The following is a 24725-nucleotide window of genomic DNA, read 5'->3' as shown; positions in this document are numbered from 1 at the left end:
GAAAAGCAAGCAAATTGCTATGGCTTCACTTAAGTTAAAGGAACAGATTGTTTTCTAAAGCAAGTTGACAATTTCATTTCTTTGTCACGTGCAGATAAGGTCTGCTAAGTATGAGTAATTTTATGGAAACATGGGTTGTGTCAGAAAATAAACTTAAGATGAGTCTAAAGTGAAACAAAATAAAACAAAAACAACAACAAAAACCCACAAAAAATTATAAAAGAGTAATATGAAATAGCCCCCTTTCCTACACAGACTCTCTTATGGCTCAGGCAGGCATTTCAAACTGTAACCAGAGAACGATTCTGCTGTTTACCAGGCAGAGATCTCAGAATAAGACTTTCACACTATTAAATACCATATATATATATATATATATATATATATATATGCACATATAATTTAAAATCCCAGTTCCCTCTTCTACCCTTTCCAGAAAGCTGCTTTCCTAAAATTCTCCCAGCAAAACCAAACTCTAAGCTTCCAACTAAATTGCTAAGAGCACTTCTCTGAGCTCACTTTGAGAGGAAATTAAAGTACCTGGTAAAGCACAGGGAGACAGTCTTGAAAAAAAGATTTTCTGTTAAAAACATTTTCTGAGCTACCCCTTTGGTTCACCCCACTGTTTGCCAACAGAACAAAGAATTACATGTTCCACAGTGTTTAAATATTACAGCCACTGGAAGATTTCCAAATTTCATGTTCAGCTTGGAGCACTCGTTTCCTCACAGGAATGGGAGCACAACTTCCAGTCCCTGCATGAAGCATAACGATACTTTAGTCATTCAAAGGAGATTATTCCAAATCAATACAGGATAGTGTCCATGTACCTCAAATGTATTTTCAGCTCCTGGTGTCCCCACCATTCCAGCAGAACCACAGTAAACAGGATATTTGGGAGCAAAATYTGCAATCAGTGGTTAATGGAGAAAAATTAACCACTACAGCTTCAAGTAAGTTGTACTGAACACACATAGGTGAGTATGAAACAGCTTGAACCAAACTGAACACCAAAAAACATACTGACTGTCTTTGACATTGCTGTCACAGAAAACACAGCCTTTCATATTTCATACTGAATGGGAGCCTGGATACATAATTTTYATCTCTTACCTAAACACACACACAMAAAAAACTTTTTAGCGGTTCCTTATGTCATTGAAGAGGGCTGGTTGGTTGATATAGGTTGGGAGTGTTGCTCTAAACTACACAAATGAAAAAASATCTGGGAMMCTTCCCTTTCTTTCTCYTTCTTTCTCAAAGAAAGAAACAASMAGCAGTCAWGAAAAGCAGGCCATGCTTTTACTGCCAAATACATATTACCACCAGCCAAGGAATCCCCTCCAGGAGCAAGATTTGGAAATTGTATCACAAGGTTTTTGAAAATGTGAAAAGAACATCTCTACAATGATGYCTGCAAYTGTGCTATTTCAGTCCTTTCAGATTTTTCACCAGTAAACTGCAGACACCTTTTGCTCCAACAGCACAGCCCCACCACAGCACACACCTTGAGGCATCCACTGACAACRCTGTCAATAAACCCAACATCAATCACAAATGGGGTGTTCAGTGAGGTATGAGAAGCAGCCATATTGCATTTGCAAAGGCCAAACTATTAGTTTGTTAAAAGAGTATTTGAGAATGAGAAAAAACATATAAAACACATTTGCTGAACTAAAGAAGMTGTATTATCTTTACCTGCCTTCATAGTTTATCCCTTTATAAAATACATCTGTTTACTGCAGAGGGTAGATTCAATTTTTGCTGTAGTACCACAAAAATTGCCAAGCAAAAGTATGAATACAATGTTTTTGTGGGATAATTAAAATCACCAAATATGAGAACAAGATGTAAATATGTAACTATGACAATGCACCTAAAATGAGATATGTATGAGACATCTGACAAAGCAAGAAGGTTGCACCTTAGCCACAAGAACGAACTAACAAAACAGGAAGACTTTCCTCATCTAGAAAACTGTTTCCACCTTCCACAAATAATCAAGAGGAGGACTGGAAGGATTCAGAAGAGAGGAGCTTAAATCAAGATCTGCTATGCACAATCCTCTCTCACCAGAGCCACAAGTGTATTTCTTTATGTAAATCTTGAGATTCCAACAGACCAGTGAACTCTGCAAAGGTCAGTCCAATATTTAGCCTACCCCAAAGACTTGCTGAAACAGCTCTTCTATCTAAATTACCACTTCCAACTGTATGAATTTTCAAAAAAYAGCCCTTTTTACATCAGGAAAAAAGGGCAAATCAAGGTGTGGTTAGTAATTTAAGTCTACAAAGTACCACTGGGCAAGCTGTCTACGATTTTATGCTAGACAGCCTCATCATGTTCCAAATAACACTGTACTTTCAGGAAGGGCTGTTTGGAAATGTTAGTGGTTATCCTTGGCACAGGAAAGCTTTCTGCAATTCTGATGGCTAAGACCTCTTTGGGTTATAAAGCTACCAATTTATATCCCAGTCATATGCAACCTGGAGTTTTCAATCACTTGGTGGTACAGCTCTGCATTACACAGAAGGCTGCTCAGTGCTGAATTTCATTTGATGACACTTATTCTAATTGCAGGGAAAAAAAACAACTTCCCCAGAATCTTCACCCTAGCCTCCCATCTATGTTTTGATCTCTGTGAGTCTTTTTATACTTAACAGGAAAGTTTATTAGAACTATMATAATTTAAAACAGGAGGATGCTCCCTACTTCCAGTCTGCATTAAAATACATTTCCTTTGAAGAATTAATCCCAGCCTCTCCCACACAAGAGCTGCTGGTGCTGCTGCCACCTCAGCTGGGTCACAGCTCTCACCCGGGCTCGGAGCAAGTGCTGCTCTTACAGGGACTCCTGTCTGGGTAGGGTTAAAACAACTGCAGCAAAAATGCTGACAAGCAATTTGTGCCATGACTCAACACTGTTAACACGGCTGGGACACCACAAGTTTCTACACTCAGCCAAACTATTAATGGAGCACCTCTTGACACTGTCTACATACACAATAAATTGTGTTTTCACTAAAGGAAAAACAAACAAACAAACAGAAAGAATCAAACGAAACCATCTCTCTCAAGGAGTCAGAGAACATCAGAACAAGCTTATAAAATCTGACACAATGAACTAGCCTTACTTTTGAGTATTTTCAAATTGTGACACTTGGAATTCAAGTTTTTCTAAATTTAGAAAAGTGAGGGATAGAAAGATTTCAGATCTACACTCRTTCATCTCAAGAACTACAAAAAGCTACTTGAGTCTATAATAGACCCAAAGCTCCACAGAAGAATCAGACTACTTTGGCAGACACACAAACACACTGAAGTCAAACTAAGTTAAATCAGTCTATTTTCCAAATACACAAGTATCATCAAAAAGCACACTGATATAAGCAGAAAGCATTATCATTATTTCTGATAATACAAGAAAAAAGTGCTGGTTAGGAAAAATTAGCTCCAAGTAGGTCAAGGAACTACCAGCAATGAATCCAGAAAATGTAAGGTAGTTTCATTTCTTCCTTGAAGTAGGACTGAAACACCCCTACTACTTTGCTAGGTAAGTGAAAAGCAAGGAGTTTAAAAAGAAAAACAAACAAAGCCACAACAAAAGCAAAAAAACAAACTTTCCATGGAGCTAGAACAAAAATCTTTAAGTAAAATCTCACACCAGTAACATTGCAATGGTAGTATTTCATAGTTCCAGTACTTCATTTTTTAAGAATAATGCACTCCTATTCAAAAAACCAGAAATTCTAAAATAAAAAAGCAATATTATGTGCTTTTAGAGAAGCAACTGCAAGGCAATTTCTTTACAAATACTAAAGTCCTTTAAATAGGAAAAAAAATTAGGATCTCCATTACCAATATGTCAAAGAGCAGCTTTTCACTACTGAATGGATCCCACCCAGAGAGAATTGACAAAGGCATACTTGAACACATCACGATTCCCATGATTAGTTCAGTTACAACTGAGGGGGTACAAGGGGGAAATTAAGTTTAAAACTGGGAATTTCCYCCTGTTCTGATGCAAGTCACATCCACAAGCACAGGACACACTCCACAAACTCTCTTAATCAATGGGAAGAAATTACTACTTTATTTAGCACAGAAGGACAACCCAAACTAGCAAATGTGTGTTTATTAGGGGAAAATTTCTGAGCATAAAGAGCCAAAATGAGACACTACACACAAATACAGCCAATGAATGCAAGGTACCTGTGCCAAAGGCTGGGTGACTCAGGGTATCATGAAGCCAGGAAACAGAACTTCAGCTTCAATTGTTAGCATGGCACTAAATGCATATAAACAGACTCTAATGCAATTAACTTGTTAAAACTGCAATGATTTACTACAGAAGTGAATTAAGGTTTTACATTATGAGCATTGTGATTTCCCCATACTAGTGAGTCTACTAATACCAGTATTTTGGATAGACACTTCTTTTTCCTGAGGTGTTCTCTTAATTTCCTGTCCTTTGAGTCACATGGTATAAAATCACACAATCCATCTAGCACAGAAGGGAAGGAGAACTGCTGAGGGGAAAGGCAGCCTCAGGTATGAATTTGGTTTGAGTGTGAGTGGAATTATTAATCTGTCACTGAGATGAGTGCAGAGAAAAGCTCTGAAGATGACTAGGAGAGATAGGAACTGARTTTATTTAGTCTAGAAAAATACACAGTATGGGAAGAAGCCAGCTTACAGGCAAAAGGAAACACCACATGGGAGGACTATGAGATTAAAATGACCTAAAACTGTGTTACTCACAACAGAACTTACATTCTTTCTCAACACCAAACTGTAAACTGATTCAAATTCCCCCTCAAATCCAATTTCTTTTTCCAATTAACATCTCCATAGTCACAGGAACACAAGTGACAACACAAGAAGCAGTGRCTCTTCTTCCAAGTTCCACCCACTGTGCTTTGAGGGGACAGGGAATACCAAAACCCAAAGAACACAAAAACCAAGTGGACCAGTTCCAAATGTATTACCCAGTGTGCTCTTTTCAGTCTTGAGAAACAAGAAAAAGGAGAACATGTCCTACTGCTCTTTTGTACTTACTTATTCTAAAYAGTAGAGGTTTAATTAAATGATAATGTTCAGAGATTATTAGAGGCATCTCACATGCTRAGCTGWGCCTCCAAATACTGAAATGCTTATTAAMAGCAAACTTTCTTAACAGWAGCTGTCATGTCTTCAATATTGCATTATAAAYCTTTTGGACAAACTGAAGTATAGGAATCTTCATGTGCAGGACCAAGCAAAATCTTTRTTTGACCAGCATCAAATTACATCCATTTAAAAATGAACTAGTGTTATCAGAGAGATATTGTCATTTCATGATATATCATTCTCCTTCTACAAACACAGAATTGAAATGTACACCTCAGATGCAGCATCAGACAACACAAAGGGGGAATCTGTAACATTCTGCAAGCCCAGGGATGACCAGGTTCAAAAGCTACTAGAAATCCCAAACAAAACCAGAAGAGTATTTTTACTGGAAAAATGTTTGTCTTTTAAAAAGCAAATTTCTAGGTAAAGACATTGAGATAACATTACACAGGAAAGCAAGTTCTCTCCTGTTTCAGGTCATGCCCTAATTTGCACTGGTCATTCTAAAGACACATTTCATTTTATTAATTCAAGCTCTACTCCTTTTATGCGTGTTTCAGGCTAGAGAAGCTGCAACACAGAACAGAAATCCACTTTTAAAAAGAAGTTTTTCCTTCAGTATTCATTAAACATTACAGCAGAGTCAAATTACATCTTTACCAGCACAAACCTAACCCAGACAAAATGCCAGTCCAGCCCTAACAGGAGCAGTCGGATCTGATTTTTCAGGTGTTAGTAAAAATCATGACATTTCCAACCACACGGATAAAAAGGAAAACATAAAAATGCAAGCCAGGTTAACTTCTATTCTTTCCATCTTTAATTAAATTACTTTGAAAAGTGCAAACTGACACTTTAGTATGAATGCTGAAGCCACAGAAACAATAGTCTCCAATTTTGACATTAACTGCAAATAATTTCCCTAAGGATTAGGGAATTAATAGCTCAACTCTTTTACAAAAAACAGAAAACYACTGGGCTTGATAGGGATGTCCATGCACCAGAATGCTCAGAACGACTTAATATATCCCTGGCATCCAGGAGCTACCATAAAACAAACACAATGTGGTTTTGAATACCGGCTGCTGATGCCATAGTAGACAACTCAGCTTTCCAGGAAATATTACATGCTGAAAGCCTAAATTCCGATTCTTCACCATCTGTTTCAATTCACATTTTCATGTAATGTATGTAGTAAGTAACTAAATACGAATCAAAGCRAGTGACCAGATTTAAGCACTTCAAATAAACAAAACAGTCTTTTCAACTCAGAAACAGTCTCCCGCTATCAACATGCAAACAACTGAAATAAAACTGCATTTGTGGGGAGGAGCAACCTCTTATCACASCAGCAAATACACAGCTGGAGAGACAGAAGCTTTCAGTGTGTAAACACAAGAGTTTTGATATCCTCCAGAGGCACATAAAACACCTACATATCAATTAGTTTTAAAAACTGCCGCCCACCAGAAGCAGATTTACCATTATATCAACAATATTAGAAAAATTATATAGTAACTAACATTTGAAAATCTGAAGTTTTTCTGCTTGAGGAAAAAAAAAGAGTTTAGAGCTAAAGACACTCAAAATGTATTGAGAAAATAAAAAGCGGATGTCACAGTTCTCTAAGCAGCACCTGGAAACTGCTATGGGAGAAAAATATCCCTAAGCTGCAAATGCAATGTTTCAGCAATCAATATTTCCATAACACATCAGCATATTTTCAGAAGACTTTTGATCTAGTCATTCAAAGTCCAAGCTAGGCAGCCAGGATCCACTTTAAAAGCACTATTCTTTATAATAAAGGGTGTAAGACAGTGCATATAAAAGAGAAGTCAGCCTCTTTTCGAAGTGATTGCAGTTTTAATTCATTTAACTTTCACAACTTACCTTGGGAGTTTTTTTCCATACACATACAAYATACATGGGAAAGACTTAAAATCATTACATACAACTTAAATTTTCTACCCCAAATCCTATATTGTACCTGTACCATTTTTTAAATTTCAGAATCCAGAAAACTGTTTAACACTGACAGAGAACAATTTTCTCCAATCAACTGATGTCAATCAAAAATATTTTTTTTTTCAGCCAGAATGCAAACCTGGAGTCTTAGAAACATTTCAAATATACTGCTTATGTCCCCCATAACTACTCCTAATTTGGCACTTCTGCTTGGTTTCATCCCTGCTCTGGATTCCAAAGTCTCAAAGCCACCTACAAAAATACTACAGAGCTAAATCCTCCTGATATCCTTCTGTAATCCCAAAGGTACTTTAAGTACCAGACCAGTCTGAAAATACCCGAGTGCCCCAGGAAGGCAGAGATTACACACTGTTGTGCTGCATCTATATTTCTGCTGATATTTCTTGCTCAGAAACMAAATGCTTTCTTGGAAAAGGTTCTGTAGTGAACATCCAGATGTTTAACCTTCCTAAAAATAACCAAGTTCACCCTTGGAACACTCGTAATTCCAGAACACCCTTCAGGCAAAAGCACTCACATCAGAACTAGAACACAAACTAACTCCAACRAAAGTTAAACTCAGGAAAATGTAGTAGCAAGATGACAAAGCTGATCTGACCATTAGAATTTTTKGTTGATTGTTGAAGACACCTACTAAATTTAGACACAATTCACTGTGAGTTTGTCACTTTGCATCGATTCCTGTACCTAAAAACAATATGCTATTTTGAGTCCAAAATTATATTAGAACGCTATTTCACTTTCATAACATTACTCAGATTTGATTGTAAAGAGTGAACAAAGTAAAATGAAAAATTTAAAAATATCCCTTAATCATCTTTAATGTTTTATTTGAAAACTACTTTTACGTAACAAGTAAAGCACCATGGGGATGCAGGTAACATAAATTTTAAGCTGTTTTCAAAACACTATYTCATCACTGGTATTGGGGACACTTTTTAAGTTAAGATTTTATGCATGAGAAACTGCAATTTGTGTAGCASAGGATTAAGCACAATGACAACAAAAATCACAACAGACCGAAGTTTCAGACATTTTCCCTGCCTGTTTTGGTGCCTATATTTTAAGACTGCTCTAAATCAAAGTACCTGAAATGCACAAAAAGGCCAACAATCACATAAAATGAACGAAGTTGGTGACATCTTTATATGAAAAAGAGAAAAAAAAGTGACAAAAAAGTGACATATACGATTTGTGGATGGCAAAATGARGAATACTTCAAAGTGGACTTCTTTTTACTCAGGACTGAACACTAGTTTGTCCAAATATTTTCCTCTAATCTCTTCTGACATTACTATAATGTAAAATTCTTAGAAAACACATTTTCAACCCCAAACTAGTTCTAAAAATACTAATCACATACAGAGCCACGCACTTCTTAAGGCAAGAGCTCATATTCACTAGCGGTGCTGAGAGATGTAGAGGCTGCACTTGTGCAAGTAACTCAGTCAGCAGGCAGGACTTGCTGGCACCTCAGCAGGAAGATGGGAACAATCCCCTTTTTTTGGAACTGCCATGCTATCCATAACTTTGTGATGTTCAGTCAAATGGACACAGGTCCAACACCAGCTCCCTGCRCAGTCGGTGAAGGACACACTTCTACCCAGGGCTTACAAATGTCCTCCAGTCTCTCCATTCCCTTCAGGTATTTATGCAGTCCTACAACTGAAGTTTAAAATTTTAAAYTGATGTGAATAATCACCCCATAATTTCTGCCACATTTCTAGTATTTACCAGCAAGAATTCAATTAATCTACRTAAGTTTTGTCTAGTTGGTATTGTCTTTCTCTGATTAATAACCTATTGTGAAGGAAAGAAACACTGGGATTACAAGCAGTATGAGTTAAAAAAACTACATAAAAAACATGCACGCAATCCCCAAGCRTTTTTGCTCAATTCAGTTTTTGCTCGTGATGAAGTCTTCATTCTTTTCTCTTTCAACTGTTCCCACTTATTATGTTCACCTAAGCAACCCCATGGGAAACCACAGACATTACTAAATATTAGAAACTCTGTGAAGGCAAATGCTGGATTTGACCAGGAATGTGATGACAAAGAGTTTGCTCTAGGCTTCTTTCATGTTTTAGAAAGCCAATTTGCTTTCAGTTCCTTTTAGGGGGAGAATGACAYAGATTCCAGAGACGTAGTCAGCTATATGAAATCTTGTTTCACAAAACAGAAAACATGAGCCACAACGTCTGCTCTCCTGAGAACAGAGGATAAATATCTAATCACRTAGGCCCTTACAAAGGAAAACATTACCTTTTATTAAGAAGAAAGACTAGAAAAACATTCTTTTTCTATATCAGGCATTTGATTTTCTGCAGTGAGTGTGTAATGGCAGTACAACCCAGTTCCAGACACGGTGCAGTATGAACCACCACAATGCCACTGGAAAGGCTGATCATGTTTGTCTTTTTTGTATTAAACAAGATTTAGTAATAACCGTTTTTGAAGAGAGAAGAGGGTATGCAAATTACCCAGCAAAATTCAGACAAGATGGAATTTAATTCATCTTACCTATTACAACCGGAAAAGAATAAAAGCAGAAGTAGCATCTGCCTTGCAAKACACAGTCACAACATACCACAGGATAATTAGCGTCTCCACTATTACATGTGGACAACAAAGACATTGCCATCAGCTTTCTTCAGCATTGAGACTTCCCYAGAGTTTAACACATACCCTCATTAAGTCTCCTAACTTCTCTTTGAACTCCAACCAGCACCAAAATAGTCTGCTGGATTTATTACCCACTTGCCAGATTCTGCAATGGCTTCCCATTCACTTCACAGTTACAAAAGAGTCTCCTTTGGGTTTGCAAGACCTGTGTAAGGAACTGCTCAGCATGATACTGCCCATTAGCACTTCTTTAGGGAACTCATGGCCTTACCAGTTTCAAGCCCTCAGTACTGAGCAGAAGGGCCTCTCTCAATGTGTTTCCCTCTTGAAGACCACAAACCTAGCTGGGGCACAACGCAGCTCCTAAGCCTGTGTCTCCATATGCACCAGACAAAACACATCTGGCTCTTCCCTCCTCCCTCCAGGAGACAGATACTATGAATCGAAGGTCATATATCTTCATTTGTAAACCATGAGCTACCTTGGCAATAACTCCTCTTTAAATTTCTAAGACAGACAAATTTTGAGTGTAAGTAGGCTGTATTCCTTCCCTGCCCATCTTTCTGTGTGWTTCAAACAGTGTCTTAATTAGCAGCATGAATTATTTGCCATGGTAATAGGGAAATATTCAAAGCACAGAATGGTAATTTCCCTGGAAGTTCAAACAAGACACTGGCTGGAGATGCACCTCCTGAGACATAATTAGGAAAAGACAAATAAAAATATAAGCATCTCTACCACATCCAAGGCCAGACTATTGCACAAGTGAAAAWTTTCTTTACAAATTACAATACAGTTACATGAATGCTGTGATGGTCCTCATAGTGAGCTATGAGAAATGTAAGGAACTAAGCGTGGAAAAGTCCAAGCACAACTGTGCTAGTTCCCAACACARTGTTCAGATGACTGGTCACAGGAAAGTTGTGGCAAAATAGCAGTGTGTAGCACTTGATTACAGAGTTCTGATGCCATAGCAGAAGCCATTCAGTTGCAATTCTTTTCTACCAAGAGGTTAAACAATTATCAATTACTAAAACAAAGAAAGAAACAAACACAACAAAAAAACCCAGCCAAAGCAAATGTCCCTAAGTGTAGAAGCCATTCCACCATACAGAAGTACACACCAGCTCCTAATTCCYATTCTGACTGCAGAGATGGGATATCCTTAGTGTGGAAATTACACCTGCTACAGAACCCAACACTTGTTAACAAGCAAAGCAGGTTGAGACTAAACTCTGCTGAGATCGTGGACTTCCAGTTCTCTTTTAATGTCATGAAAACAACAACATGGATCTTAAATCCAGCAGACGCAGTGACAGAAAGGGTTTYTCAGCCGTTCTCTTCACATTTTCTGCTTAAGAAAGTTTTTGTAACTTTCCAGCAGGGGAAGTACAGCTTGGCTGGCAGCAAGAAGGGTCTGTCACTTACCAAAACCAGAGCAACACTTTAGSAGGAATTCAGAACCCCACCACTACCACACAGCAACCAAAACACAACACCTTCCTTGAGCCTTACCCAGTACATCTTAATGCTCATGGGATTTTTCCTTTTGGAAAGAATGGAATCCAACTCAGTTTTGTCAATTCCCTAACTGAAAAATCAAAAGCAAGGTCTGGTACATTTAAATTTTAAAAAGCAACTTGAAAGAAAATTACTTTTGTAATGAAAATTGCAAATGGCATTAGAGTTGCACAGGATTTTTATCACCATGTGGTCTTAGCCCACTTGCCTTGTATCAGAAATGGGTGGGTGGCGTATCCTTAAGTTTAGTAAGATTTTTTTTTTAAAAAGCCTAGTTACAACATACTAAAAATTTAACTGAAGACCTCCCCCATCATCAAGAAAACATCCACTCAGCATTGATTACTAAAAATATCTCAACATATTATATACCCAAGACACTTTGTGCTATTAAACATCTACTCAAAGCAACTTTGGTTTCCAAAATAAGAGCATTATGAATTTCTATTAGTTGCACATTTAGAGTGACTACGCTCAGGTGTCCACAACTATAAGAAAATCTAAATACCTGCTTCACCTTACAGGGCTGAATAGCTTGTGTGGAAAAACTACAGGACATCACTCCCCTGATAAGGCACCACATTAGCTAAGATCTATGAATTCACATCATTCCCACAACTATTTTTAAATTATTTCCTTTGTTCCTCTCTGTACAAACTGCCAGCAAAAGAATTAACAGACACATAAATTAAGGATAAGTTGGATCTCTTCGGATGATTTGGGGCATTATTCAGTGTTCAGAGGGGTCAGGAGATTCTGTTATCTCACTTCAACAAATTTGGAAAGACTATAGCACTGCAGCCTTTCCAAATTAGTCATATACACCCTATAAATAGATTGTCATGGAGTTCTAGAATCTGCCCATCCAAAGCTATCCATTTCCTACACAGTACCAAGGTACAGGACATTCAGCAGCAAGTTTCCTAACAGCACTGAAAAATTCCATTAAAAAAACTTCCAATACTCAAACTACAATCAGCAAAATAAAGGCTACTATTAATAACAAGGGATAACAAATTTTCACACTTTCCCCTAATGAATAGAAACTCTATTAGTGTCTTCCAGAATTGGAGTAATACATTATTTGGACCAGGTTCCAGACAACTGAGCCTTTAACAYAAGAAAACATGGCCTGTCTTCTATTAATGCACTTCAGCCTTATCCCAGACACTGCCATCCAAGTGCAGAAGAGGCATTTTTTTCAATAAGGTTATTCAAGACAAAAACTCTACGGAACTAATTGCTCAATTTCACTCTTCTCCTCTTGGTCCTTCYACAGCCACATTACCCAAGGTCAGAATCTGCTGCAGATCCAGGGCTAAGTTCATCTAAAATGCAGCTGAGGCAGGCGCATCATCCAGGGCATATTTATCATCAACGTTCCATCACACACAGAGTATTATGGTTTTCATGGTGCCAGCAAGCAGTCAAAAAAGGACAACAACAAAAGAAAACATATTATTATGTGGCAGAAAGGGAGGACTCTCAGAATATACAGGGAAATTCCTGTTGGCCTGCACTACACTCTGCAAAAGCCCCGCAGCAATGCTGTGCTCAGACACCGCTCAGACAAGCACAGACTCTGATGGCCCCAGCGCTGAGACCGTCTGACACCTGCCAAGGTGTGAACTGAACTCACTGCTCCRTCACTGCACCAGGAGTGCCCACTGCCCTTGGCTGAACAGCACAAATAACCCAGCACCAGAGACAGGACAAGCTAGATCACCTCCCAGGACCTCATGGACGACTTCACCTTGAAAGTCTTATTGTAACACATTCTAAGACAAATGTGTAATCGTTTTGGCAGCTTTGCTTGGACAGGAAACAACACACTGTGCAAAGGACTACTTCAATATTTAAGACAATAAATCTTACTAAATCTGTAATCTGACTTCTTATGGGATGCAGAGAGATAGGTAACACACTAAACCAAAAAAGTTCAGGCCAAMGTATGTATCTCCATCTTAAGGAAAGTACCTAAATGTTTCCTAACAAGCACACAGACAAATACCACTACTTGATCATATTTGATCACTTGCGCTCATCCAGAAGCCAAAACCAGATGAAGTTGATCCTCTCTAATGTATACAGTCTCACTCAGGACACACAGATGATACCTGAGTGGCCTAATTTGCTCTCAGAGTATTACCTAAAGACAGTCTGTGCATATTCCTGCTTAACKTCTTTATCTTTAGTGGCCAGCTCTTTCCTTTATCCCCAGGCTCTCACTCTAGCACTGCTCCTCACCTTGCACAGCATCTCAAGATTCTAATCAAAGCTGCAGTCCAGGAGACCAAACTGTCCCAGACCACCACAAAGCCTGTGCCCAGTTCTGCACTTGCTCAGTCCCCACATACCAGCAGCAGAGAAATTTTTCCATCTAACCTTGTTCTAACTATCTGGAGTATAATAGTCACTGCAGTGAAGGACTAATAGAAGAAGAATTTATTCGCATTTATAATGTTTCTTTTGTAAGTGACAGGGCTGGTCATGCAGAGCAGAACTCCGATGGCAGAACGTGCTGGAAATCCCATCTCCTTGCTAAGTCACTGCCTTCTCATAAAGCAGATGTAACAGCTGAAGCAAAAACGGTGGTTCAGAGCAAGAAAGCACAGGAATACTTGCATTAGAACCATACAACAGGTTTATTTGTRAGATACAGATGTTTTTGGCAACGAATGTGATGGAAAAGATTAACATGTACACACACGCAGGCACTACTGGGTTAAACCCTGGTCCCAGGAATAGACCCTACCAAAGGCCTCAGAGTCTTTGTCTTTTCCCTAAACTAAAGATCATCACTTTGCAGATTACACAGGTTCAAAAATGCAGCTTGTCTAACTTATGGAAGAACACTAACCCAAGACTTAATGCACAAAGACAYTACAGGGTCCCCTCACGTACGGAGGATACTGATCTGAACACTGCATTGCTTCCTACACAAAACACATCTTTTCATCCCAATATTAAAAAAAAAAAAATCTTATTTGGAAGTTTAATTTCYACAGCAATTCTTGTACTTTGGTTACAAATATGCAGAATACCGTAACACTAATAATTTTCTATAAGTTATATTTAAAAAGTAAGGAAGGTTGGTTGGTTTTATCACAGCAATCAGAAAACAGGATATTTTCTCACCTATATTGACTTGACTGTTGACTTAAAAAACCAAACCAAAACCACACCTCATACCTCTGACACTCAGACTAGTATTTATTGATTACGTGCTTAGAAATCCAAACTCTTTTCAGCAATGTATTCAGAAATCAGATAAAAAACCAAAACTAACAACTAATAGTTTAATCRAAGCATTTAACAATCAGGCCTTACAATCAACAAGCCAGAACCAAAGTCAAATTGACCAATATGACCTTGTCAGAAAAAGCAACTCTGAGTGCTACTGATGAGCTGATTTACCCACATAGTACAGGATTGCATACTTTATCACCACCTGCCTGGATAGACTGAAACACTATTTTATAAGCATTTAATAAAAGAATGAGTTAAAACCATCAGCACCCAACTAGGAATCTTCAGTGAGTGGTAAAAGCACACTCCTGTGTGAGTCAAAGCTACAGTAGTCACTCTGTCTAGCCASATTTAAGCAGCTTTCATCATGCCGTGCCTGTATTAGGACAAGTTCATTTTGTCTGATGATGGCTGGTGAGATTCTGAAACGAACATGATTAATCACAACTGCACCAAATCATGAAGGGATTCAGCTGGCATGAGATACAAAAAATACTGACCATCAAAACAGGCACCCTGCTTTCCCCACCTCCAAATGAGAGGCAAATTCAAAAAAAAAAGGGTCTTGACAGCACCAGAGGTGGCCACTTTCCACATGAACACAGCACATGAAAGGAGTGACCTGCACTGGACTGACCAGGGCTGATCTCTGCCTCACAACCTGCGTGCAGGAGAAGCACAGAACATTCACACACCCAAGTGTCAGGGTTAAGGCAGCTGGGTCAGTTCCAGGTGTGAAAAAAAGGCAGCAGAACAGACACAGACAGCTTTTAACAAACTCCAGTCCAAACAGCTAAGAAGCTTTGCTTGKGACAACAAAAAAAARTAGGAACAGTCTTTTGAGAGGGTGTTTTGGAAATCTTAAACCTTTTCCAGTAAAGCCTCCAGCAGAGAAATATTTCTAGGTTATGGAAAACCCTTCTCATCCTTTAATTTAACTTTAGGGTAGCATGCTATTTTTATGTTTTATCTGCAAAAATACAAAAAATTAAAAAAAAAGAGAAAGATAACTACCTGGAAAACTGACACAGGTTCTTCTAAGGCACTTAAGTACGATAAAGAGGTTCTTTCTGTTCTGCACCATCTGTAACTGCTTACAGCTGCATCTGCTTTAGAAGTAGTCAAGTTAGCAGAAAATTAAAGAAAAAAAGTTCAGCTCTTCACTATTTAGCTTTAAAGTTTCCTTTTTCTTGAGGAAAAAAAGCACTCTTTAAACTATTTTCAACCTAAAGCTTAATTAGATTCTACTCTTCATCTTCAAAACCCTGCAGAGATCATAATGTTCCCCATGAGAGCTTTTAGCCCTTCGTGGTAACTTCTCAGTACAGCTATTCAAGTGAAGGTRTAAGATCAGCCACCTCAAGGAGAGTTCAGAGAGCAGATAATCTTTCTCAAGCACACAGACCATCAATCTGAACTTCTAAAAAGGACCAGAATGACCTTGCACCATCAAACCTAGAAAGCAAGACACAGACACACCTCACCTCASCAGTCTGGAACACAGGCTACAGAAATCCATATAATCCAGCTCTGTTTGCTCCTTTGCCTCCTGCTATTTCACTAACCTCACCTTTAGCTAACAGTGACCTAGAGAAGGGACTTCCCATTGACTAAATAAGTCAAAGTCACGCTACACCTATTTTATCTTGCCAAATGGGTCTGACATAGATGATGGKGAGATAAACCACAACTGTAACCTGAAAGTGGCACCAGTAAAATCACTTCTTTGTGTAACAATTTACCATTGAATTTGGTCTTATACACCCAATGTATCTGTACCAACACCTGGCTGATCGTAACTACAATTACTCAGGATTCACTGCTCAATTTCTACCCACTACTARATCTTCCAGATAAATTTAAATCAAGTTTTAAAGCTGAGCTGTCTATTCAGCAGGAGAAGGGATGTCAGATGGTCAAGAGCCACTTAGATAGAACTAAGACTGAGCAGAGCCACAACTCAGCTGCTGTGTTCACCTCTGTCCTGCTAATTGCACTACTGCAGAGCTCAAACATTAGCAATGCTGATTCTTGTCCAAGCTGTGCTATCTCAAMTGGAGTAAGCTGAGCTTATTATTCCAGTAATGACTGAAATCAAAATAAATCCTGTGGCTATACACTCGCTACTAGTTTAACCCATAGAGAGAACCTCTCTGCAAAACTGTCTGCACCTTACAAGAAAGAAACATGCACCAAATTCACATGCTGAGATCAGCTGATTTTTTTTGGTACCACCTGAAACCACACAGCACCACRAATCCATGTGTACAAGTCTTTATATTCTAACATGAAGGTTATTTGCCATACTACTGATATGAGAAAATGGTGTAAGCAGAGCTCAGACTTCTCAGATTCAGTCTGTCAATTCTTAYCATTTCTGTTGATCTCTAAACTTCRGAAATATTTTTAAATATACTTAAAATTATTGCAAATTTACTAGCTATTCTCTTCTGGCTAGTTATCAGATGAACAAAAGGACTTTTTGAAGATACTTCTGTCCAAAAAACAGCAGGGTCCATAGGAATGAAGAATGAAATCTGGACTTTCAACATCAGCAAGCAGAGAAGCACTGTCAGGGTACAACTAAGAGGACTGAAAGGTGCTTAGCCTTAACAGCCAGTAGTTAATGGCACACAGAACCGTATTTTTTCTTTTAGATGAACTGAAGAATAATGTAGATTCCAGCCTATTTCTGTAGGTAAGCCACCAGCCCATGGCTGAAGTTAAAGACTGTGTATGAACAAAGGGTGGAACCCCCTGGGTCTCCTCCTACTTCCCCCACACAACCTCCACTGAGGAGGCACCTGCAGGAATGAGGCGTCAAAAGTCTATGAACTAGCTAAAGGAAGAAGAACATCCAAACCTGAGAGTCACAGAAGAAAATACTGTTAACAAAAGGAAGAAAAATAAGAGTATGGTAAATTTCCCTTCTGATTCCATTTCCCTTCTGATTTTCCAGACAAAACGCTACTATGTATAAACCAGAAGATATTATTTTATCCCTCCAACTTCTACATTGTTAACTTCAGTAATAAATGCGAAATCTTAAACAYAACACTGTGCAGTAGAGAAACATCATCTCAGTGCATTCTTCCGTACTTTGCGACATTGGCTGCAATGGTTTTAAAGAGATCCCTTTCTGACACCCTGAAAAAAAAAGTCACTTCAGCCTTAAACCCTGTCCTCACTCGTGTGTAAGGACAGKCTTATTTCATACATTTATTATTTCGGATCCCTGCTGTTGTTGCARGATATTAACACTATTCTAGTTTACTTGGTTAGTTATCAATTACAGACTATCTTTCCAAAAAGCYAGCAGAACATTCCGACTTTCTGACAGCCCTGTCTATACCCAACCACTGAATGTGACACACAGATATGGAGGCTATCCAAGGGAATCTGGAACCTGAGGCATAGGTCTGGGCCTAAAAAGAAATACTCAACAGAATCTAATAATGAAGATGACAGCACCACAGCCACACAATTAATGAGCTCTGGGATAATGTCATCATGGTGGTTCTAGTGGACAGAGAGACACCTAATGTATCGTGAGAGCTGAGCTTCTCTAAGGAAGAGCATGAGGGGAGAACCCTGGTCTGGCAGATCAGAGTATTTCAGGCACAGACATCAAAAGATTTAGAACCAGAGATCATCAACACAAGCATCCTTGGAAGAATTAAAGAGAAAGGGGATCAGCAAGTGTTGCAATGACACATATGCTCCATTAATCTTATYAAATCATCACCTTTCAAAGTCAGTCTGACTGCCTGGATCCTGTCCAGCCGCACAGCAGCTTGTGCTTCACTCCACGCAACGCCCATCAGTAGCTGACTTGCTGCAAATTTTAATCCTAATCACTGACACTAAAGCAATCTAGCACCAAAAGAAAATGGGCACTTTTTTTTTTTTTTTTTTTTTTTTTTTTTTACTTTTTTTTTTTTTTTTTTTTTTCTTTGTGGAAACTTTCCTCATATGCCACCAGAATTAAATTAGACTGTTTTGACTAAACGACTTATGCCAATTATTTGCTTTTACAGTATATTATAATGCTTAGAGTCATCATAAAATGTCAAAGAGCAATAAAGACAATGGCACCTCTGCCACAGATGTTGATACATCACCTTATCAGTATGATGAAATAAAATAGCTGAGATACTGAAAAAGACCAGTGTCTGTTCCGCTCTTATTTCAAATTTTAGGAAATAAAAACCACTGCATTTTAAAAAGCATGACACATTTTTCAAAATACTTTTTATAGGAAGGTTTCCTAAGTACTCATTTTTTGGCATTGTGKTTCAGTGACAAATGATTATTGAGTTTTCAGCAACTGAATCTAAAAACTGTAGTATTCACAAAAACACAACTTATTTCAAAAGAACTCAATATCCTCAGTTAATTTGTCTAGTGATTCCCACAAAACTCCTCAAATTCCAACAGCATCCGGTTGCTTAACTCACAGCAAAATCCCAAAGTGCATAAAATATGTAATTTCTTGGCTTCTACCCTTCAGCAGAAGAAAGAGATGCTGTCAGATCCATCAAACCTCACACAAACCACAAGTATTGCTATTGGTGAATCCACACACCTAAGCACACACTTACCTGTGACATAGGAAATCAYATTCAGGTCATCTTCTGTTTGTGGAAATTCAACCTTTCATCCCTAGAAAAGCAGTCTGAACTACCTACACAAACTACAGACCCTTCAGTCTTTCAAAGCAGGTTTTTATCAAGRCAGGAAGTGGAATCCAAGTCCCTGCCAATCCCAGACAGAAARGCATGCCTGCCTCCTGGCCCAGCAAGTGTTTACAGTATTCTATACGTAGTGAAATAGATTTAAGTGGACACACGAAGCTCAACCTCGGAATAACACATAGTTTGGTGCTGAGAACACTCCCCTGGAAGGTGAGAGATGCAAGGCCAGAAACCCTGGGGGATGGAACTGATCTCCTGCATCCTAGCCAAGATCTCCAGTCACTGGACAAAACTAAAGGAACATTAACTTCTAACGCCGCAGAATCCTGAAAAGGTTAAATGCAAAACTGACAGAAATCTTCATTAAAATAGGTACTGCACACCAACACCAGAGAACATTGACTTATGTTCTTCACTTCAATTTTTTTCTGAAAGAATTATTAATATAATAGTAAATACAGACTTCTATTTGGTTAACACTGACAGGAGGATTTTTTTTTCCTTGTGCTAATCACTCACTATACACATGTACATTCAAGTAACTGTAAACTTCTACAAATCCCATGCTCTTTGCTTTATTTGTCTTTCARCCCAGTGCTATAGACAGTGCCCCTGTCTACATGATACACAGCCTGAGATAGCAAAAGCTCCAGGGAGGATAACAAACAAGTGAAGTGAGACTGGTCCTGAAAGACAAACATATGAACTATAAATCTGATATTCTCAAATTTACTGAGGTTTAAGTCACTTTTCTGATGCCAAATACTCACRCACGTTCATACAATGACATCCTTGTACTCAGGAGGCTTCTAACAATCATTAAAATAGAATGTGGCCAGTAATTTCAGTTCCTGAAAAATGKAAGATTAAGGGCCAAACTCCATGTTTGCATGCCAGGATTTCATGACAGATTTTTGACAGCAGCATAACAGAATTTCATCTATGTGCTTTGCAATCTGTTGCTTAACAAGKGCAATTTTAAAAATTCAGGTGAATTATTTGTTTCCTGTTGTAAACTGCCTCCCATCCTCAAAACACCTTAATTGGTCAGCTAAAGTCTCCCAACCTAAACTGAGCAAACAAGAAAGAAGTATTGAATGCAAAAAATTATTTTACTAGTACTTGACAAGTTCTGCCAACAAGCTGTAGCTCCTCTTACTCTCAGCCCTCCCACATACACATCTAATCCAGCCAACTAAGACTTGAAAGCATCACCTCAGTCTTCTGGAAGAAACTGCATTTTAATTCATGGCAGCAGCATGTTAAATTGCTTAATTGCAATCAAAGCAAATCCTCAGACCTCTGAATCTAGGAAGACTTCTAACACCAACCAATTTGAATTCTCCCAAGAGCAAAGRCAGCACTGTAGATTTACACTTATTCCAAAACCTAGTAGTTTTATTGATTACTCTGACACATCACTAGATTTAATTTCCACACCCTTTGCATTATGAAGAGAAGCTTCTAAATATATCCCCATTTCACTCATGAAACATTTGATGGCTAATAGAAGAATCATCCCACTGATTATAACATTTAAGAGGGAGTTTCAGTTGTTTTTAAGATTGGTGACTCAATACAGTGCCTTCTTTTTTTGTTCTTAGCTTGCTCTCCCAGTTTGTCTCCTAATCATCACCCTGAGAGGCCACGAACACATGGCAATCCATATTACTTTTATATATCACTCTGGGAAAGGAAATATTAAAAATACATTCAGTTTTGGTATACAAATCCCCTTCTTCACTCTTCACAAATGAAGGAAGCTGTGAAAATCTTTTGTGCATTCAAAGGGCAAAAAAAGAACAAAGCAATCTCTATTGCCAGACTGGGCAACCRTAAAAAGGGAGGGGGTGTTACATCAGGCCTTGAAAAACACTAAACACCTACTAACTGAAGATAAACAAGATACCAATGCTGGTGTGCCTTCTCAATAGGCTCCAGCACAAAAATTTCACAAAATGCTAGAAATTAAGTAAAGACCGAGTATTTCACAAAGGAATAATCTAGGTYCTACTTCTTCCATATTCATCTGCTGTAATATTTCCAACAGTTTGGTGCCTCAAGATAAAGTCCTTGGTATTTACTAATCTCTTACACACACATACACATATGTTGCTCTGCCCATATTTATTCCCTCCTCTGCTGTAGYAGAAACTTTTCACTACCCAGTTCCATTTCCTTGCTGGAGTACAGACAGGAAGTGAGGGGTAAATGGGTATTCAACAGCCTCTTTCCTCTCCCATTCCATTCCACTTGCAGAAAACTAATTTTAGCTCTTATTTAATCTACAAAATCAAGAGCAACCTTACCATGCAGCAGTATCATACACAGCTCTCCTTTCCTTCTATTACTGCAGGAACTTGACAAAGAAAGTTTCTCTACTCGCTACTGACAAGCATTTGAATCAATCACCTTTTCTTTTAAAAAGGTGCATGTTCTTTGAAAGAGCATTTCCATCTGGCACTTATCCCACATTTCACATTAAAATTATTTTTTCCAGGATGACAGTATTCATATCCACCAGCAAAATTCTTAGCAGAGCCTTCTTTCAGGATAAGATACCTCTATCTGAAATACTGGCTCAGAAGGACTACTTAAGCCATTCAAAAAGAGTTAAATAAAAGTACATATGGTTATAGGTGGGGGAATTACTGAAGAAAAAAAAGAAGTTGTCAGAAGAAATAACTTRCAAGAACAGTGTCAAAAGACAACTCATGTATTTAAAACTATGAAAGAGATGGGGGAGAGCATAAGTCTCTCCTTACAGTATCTTAATAAAAGAAAGTAATTGCATTGAGTTCCCTTGGTAATGAAAAGAAAAATATAAACCTACCTTAAAATCTCAGATTCACATTTACAAGACAATACTTATAGCAACATGAAAATTAGTTCTCATCTCTTCAAAACAACATAATTCACGAGACTATGAGTAGCTGAAATAAGCTCTATTTTGTGTCTTTGCCAATGTTCATGTACAGTAATCACAGCTAGCAAGTACATTTTTTCAAGGTATTTTTAACACAACTGAGACAATTTTTTTTAAAAAATCAAACCCTCAATAAGCCTTTATCCTATCTTATGAAGCTACACTGGCTCAACAATGCGTGCAGATAGTTATGCACAAAAAGAAGTAATCAAGCCTTATGCACCTGGACAAAAGGGAAGCACTACTGCAGCCAGGAACCAATTTACATCCAGAGACAGGGGWGTGAAAGGATTTCTGTTAATGCCAGATAATGTATTTTCAGATGTGAAATAAGGTATGTGTACAGCAGCTGGACACTACACCACAGAACACACCTATTCTTGGAAAGCTGCCTTTGCAACAAAGAAAGGATGGGGTCTGGCAAATGGACAAGATGGGATCGGCCAATTTCTAAACTGAACTCCTGCACCAGCTCCTGGGCACAACTCTGYTGCACATGAGCACCAGTCTCCTCAGGTGACAAAATGCACATTTTTCCTGAAAGTGCTAAAGCACTGGCCAATTTTATGCTGAGCTGCATTAGAACAACTGCAAATAAACCAAGGCAAGATCACTGCTAGAAGTGTAAGTAATGAAAYATCCACAGAAAAGAGGGAATGACTGAAACTGGATTTTTGTTCTGTCCACTGCTCCCACAGCTCCCAGGCAAGGTTGATTACAGGTAAAAATGCAAAGTGACAGAAACCTCAGATCCATGAGGACATCATTGTGAACAAAGACAAAAATTACAGTGTTTTAAGACATAAACACCATGTCCTCATTCTGTTCCAACCTCAGTACGGTAAAAAAGAACTTCCATTCTTCAGATCCACCTAGCAAGCTGTGAACACTTTAAATCCCAATTTCATTCCCTTAAAATGTGTAATTTATAGAAGAGCAAATCCTTCTCCCAGCCTACTAAAAAGCCTCCCTTTAGACTATTACTAAGGCAAAGACAYTCATCCAAAAAAGCAAAGGAGTTAAGATCAAAATAACATACAATTGACATTTTGTTTCATTTACTTCTTTCAAGTGAGCTGACAAAACCCGAATTTCATTCTACAATTAAAACACACTAAGACACATTTAACTGAACTACATTAAACTACTCAAATCTGTACCAATATTCATTTACTGTGTCAATATGCAAACAATCTTTTAAGTCTAAAGAGTTGTCTTTTTACTGCTGTTTTAAAGCAGAGCAGACCACTGCCTGAACTGAGCTTGTGAAACAAAGTAAGAACATCTMAAAAGCAGAAGACCAATATAAATATTGGTTCTTGATAGAGAAGAGACAGGAGAGAGAAGAAGGGGCTRCCAAAGTCTCAACATGTGGCAGAACAGAAATCCACACTGGGTTCCAAGTTTTGAAAAGTAATGGGACCACTCAGAACCAGGATACTCGTTGCATATTCAATCCCTTCTCCACATTCAGCACACACCAAGGTCAAAAACTAAGMTTTAACCCCTTTTTTAATAAGGAACTTTTTTCAAAATAAGGAACTTCTTTCAAAAAATCTAAGAAACAACTCTGGATTATACCACTGGGTTTAAAATGCAGTGAGAATATCATAGTAAATTGCTGCAGTGGTCAGGTCAATAGAGATGATGCACAGGTAAATTATTTGAGATATTTTGGCTGTGATCCACAACAGTACAAACCCCAGAATTATAGGAAKAAACTGCACCCCTTCTCTTTGATCCACTGCCAGCTAGGCCCGAGACAGTGTCAGGACACAGAAAAAAATGCCCTCTCATTTGCTATACTTGATGTCTTTCCACAGGAACTGGTCTCTTCCTCGTCGTTCTATTTCCTGTACACAGACCAAGCCTATTGTCACTAGGTGAAAACACACACACATGCCACCGACTTACCAGCCTGCGCTGGCATAAATCTCCCTTTAGGCAGAGGTGACCCGCAGCCTCACAGCCGTGAACATGGTCCTGTCCCTCTCCAGGCCCGGCGGATCGCAGCGCCGGCCGTGCAGCTCAGCTCACACGGAGCCCCCCGGGACAGGGGGTGACAGCCACGCCARTGCTCCCAGCGATCCTCTCCCGCTGCCCGGCTGCCGGCGGGGGGGAACCGCACAGCCCGGCGGCCCCGTCCCTCCTCCCTTCCCCCTAATCCCTCCTCCTCAGCCGCGCTGAGCCCTCAGCCCGCAGCCCCCTCCGCCAGGCAGCTCCTTCACGTCCCGACCCCCGCCGCAGGCCCCCACCGCCGGTCCCCCCCGGCCGGGACACCGTCCCCGCGTGGGGCCGCGCTCGGCCCGGCCCAGCCGGCTCGGCTCGGGCCCCCCCGCCGCCTCGGCCCCGCGGCTCACCAGGAGTAGGTCTGCTCCGCCATGGCTGCGGCTGGGCGGCCGGCGCTGGGCTCTGCGGGGCGGCCGGGCCCGGGCTCCTCCTCCGCCTCCTCCTCCGCCTCCTCCTCGCAGGCTCCGGGGCTCAGTGGCGGCCCCGCTGCGGCTCCCGGCCCAACATGGCGGCGGCTGTGAGGAGGGAGGGGAGCCGAGGGGGGGTCCCCGCGCGGGCGAGAAGGGCGATGGTGGTGGCGGGGCGGGCGGAGGCTCAGCAGCCGCG

At 39.4% G+C, this 24725-nt stretch overlaps 1 protein-coding gene across 3 annotated transcripts in view; it reads right to left on the bottom strand.

Moving 5' to 3' along the window:
* The window catches only part of SPPL3 (signal peptide peptidase like 3), a 52647-nt gene extending 27928 nt beyond the window's left edge, over positions 1–24719 (bottom strand). For 2 of the 3 annotated variants that reach the window (XM_057373792.1, XM_057373793.1), the window contains exon 1: positions 24470–24719. In XM_057373792.1, coding sequence (XP_057229775.1) covers positions 24470–24492 — 23 coding nt within the window. In that variant the 5' untranslated portion in view covers positions 24493–24719. Of the gene's footprint in view, positions 1–24023; positions 24233–24469 lie in introns of those variants that run through there. The other variant, XM_057373794.1, reaches the window with a different exon arrangement.
* Between the last annotated feature and the right edge of the window lie 6 nt (positions 24720–24725).

Source organism: Malurus melanocephalus, unplaced genomic scaffold (assembly GCF_030028575.1).
Source record: "Malurus melanocephalus ecotype Western Australia unplaced genomic scaffold, MMel_1.1 scaffold_208, whole genome shotgun sequence".
In the NCBI taxonomy this organism is placed as follows: domain Eukaryota; kingdom Metazoa; phylum Chordata; class Aves; order Passeriformes; family Maluridae; genus Malurus; species Malurus melanocephalus.
Note: the sequence above shows the minus strand (reverse complement) of the source record. Positions and strands in the feature narration are given on the sequence as shown.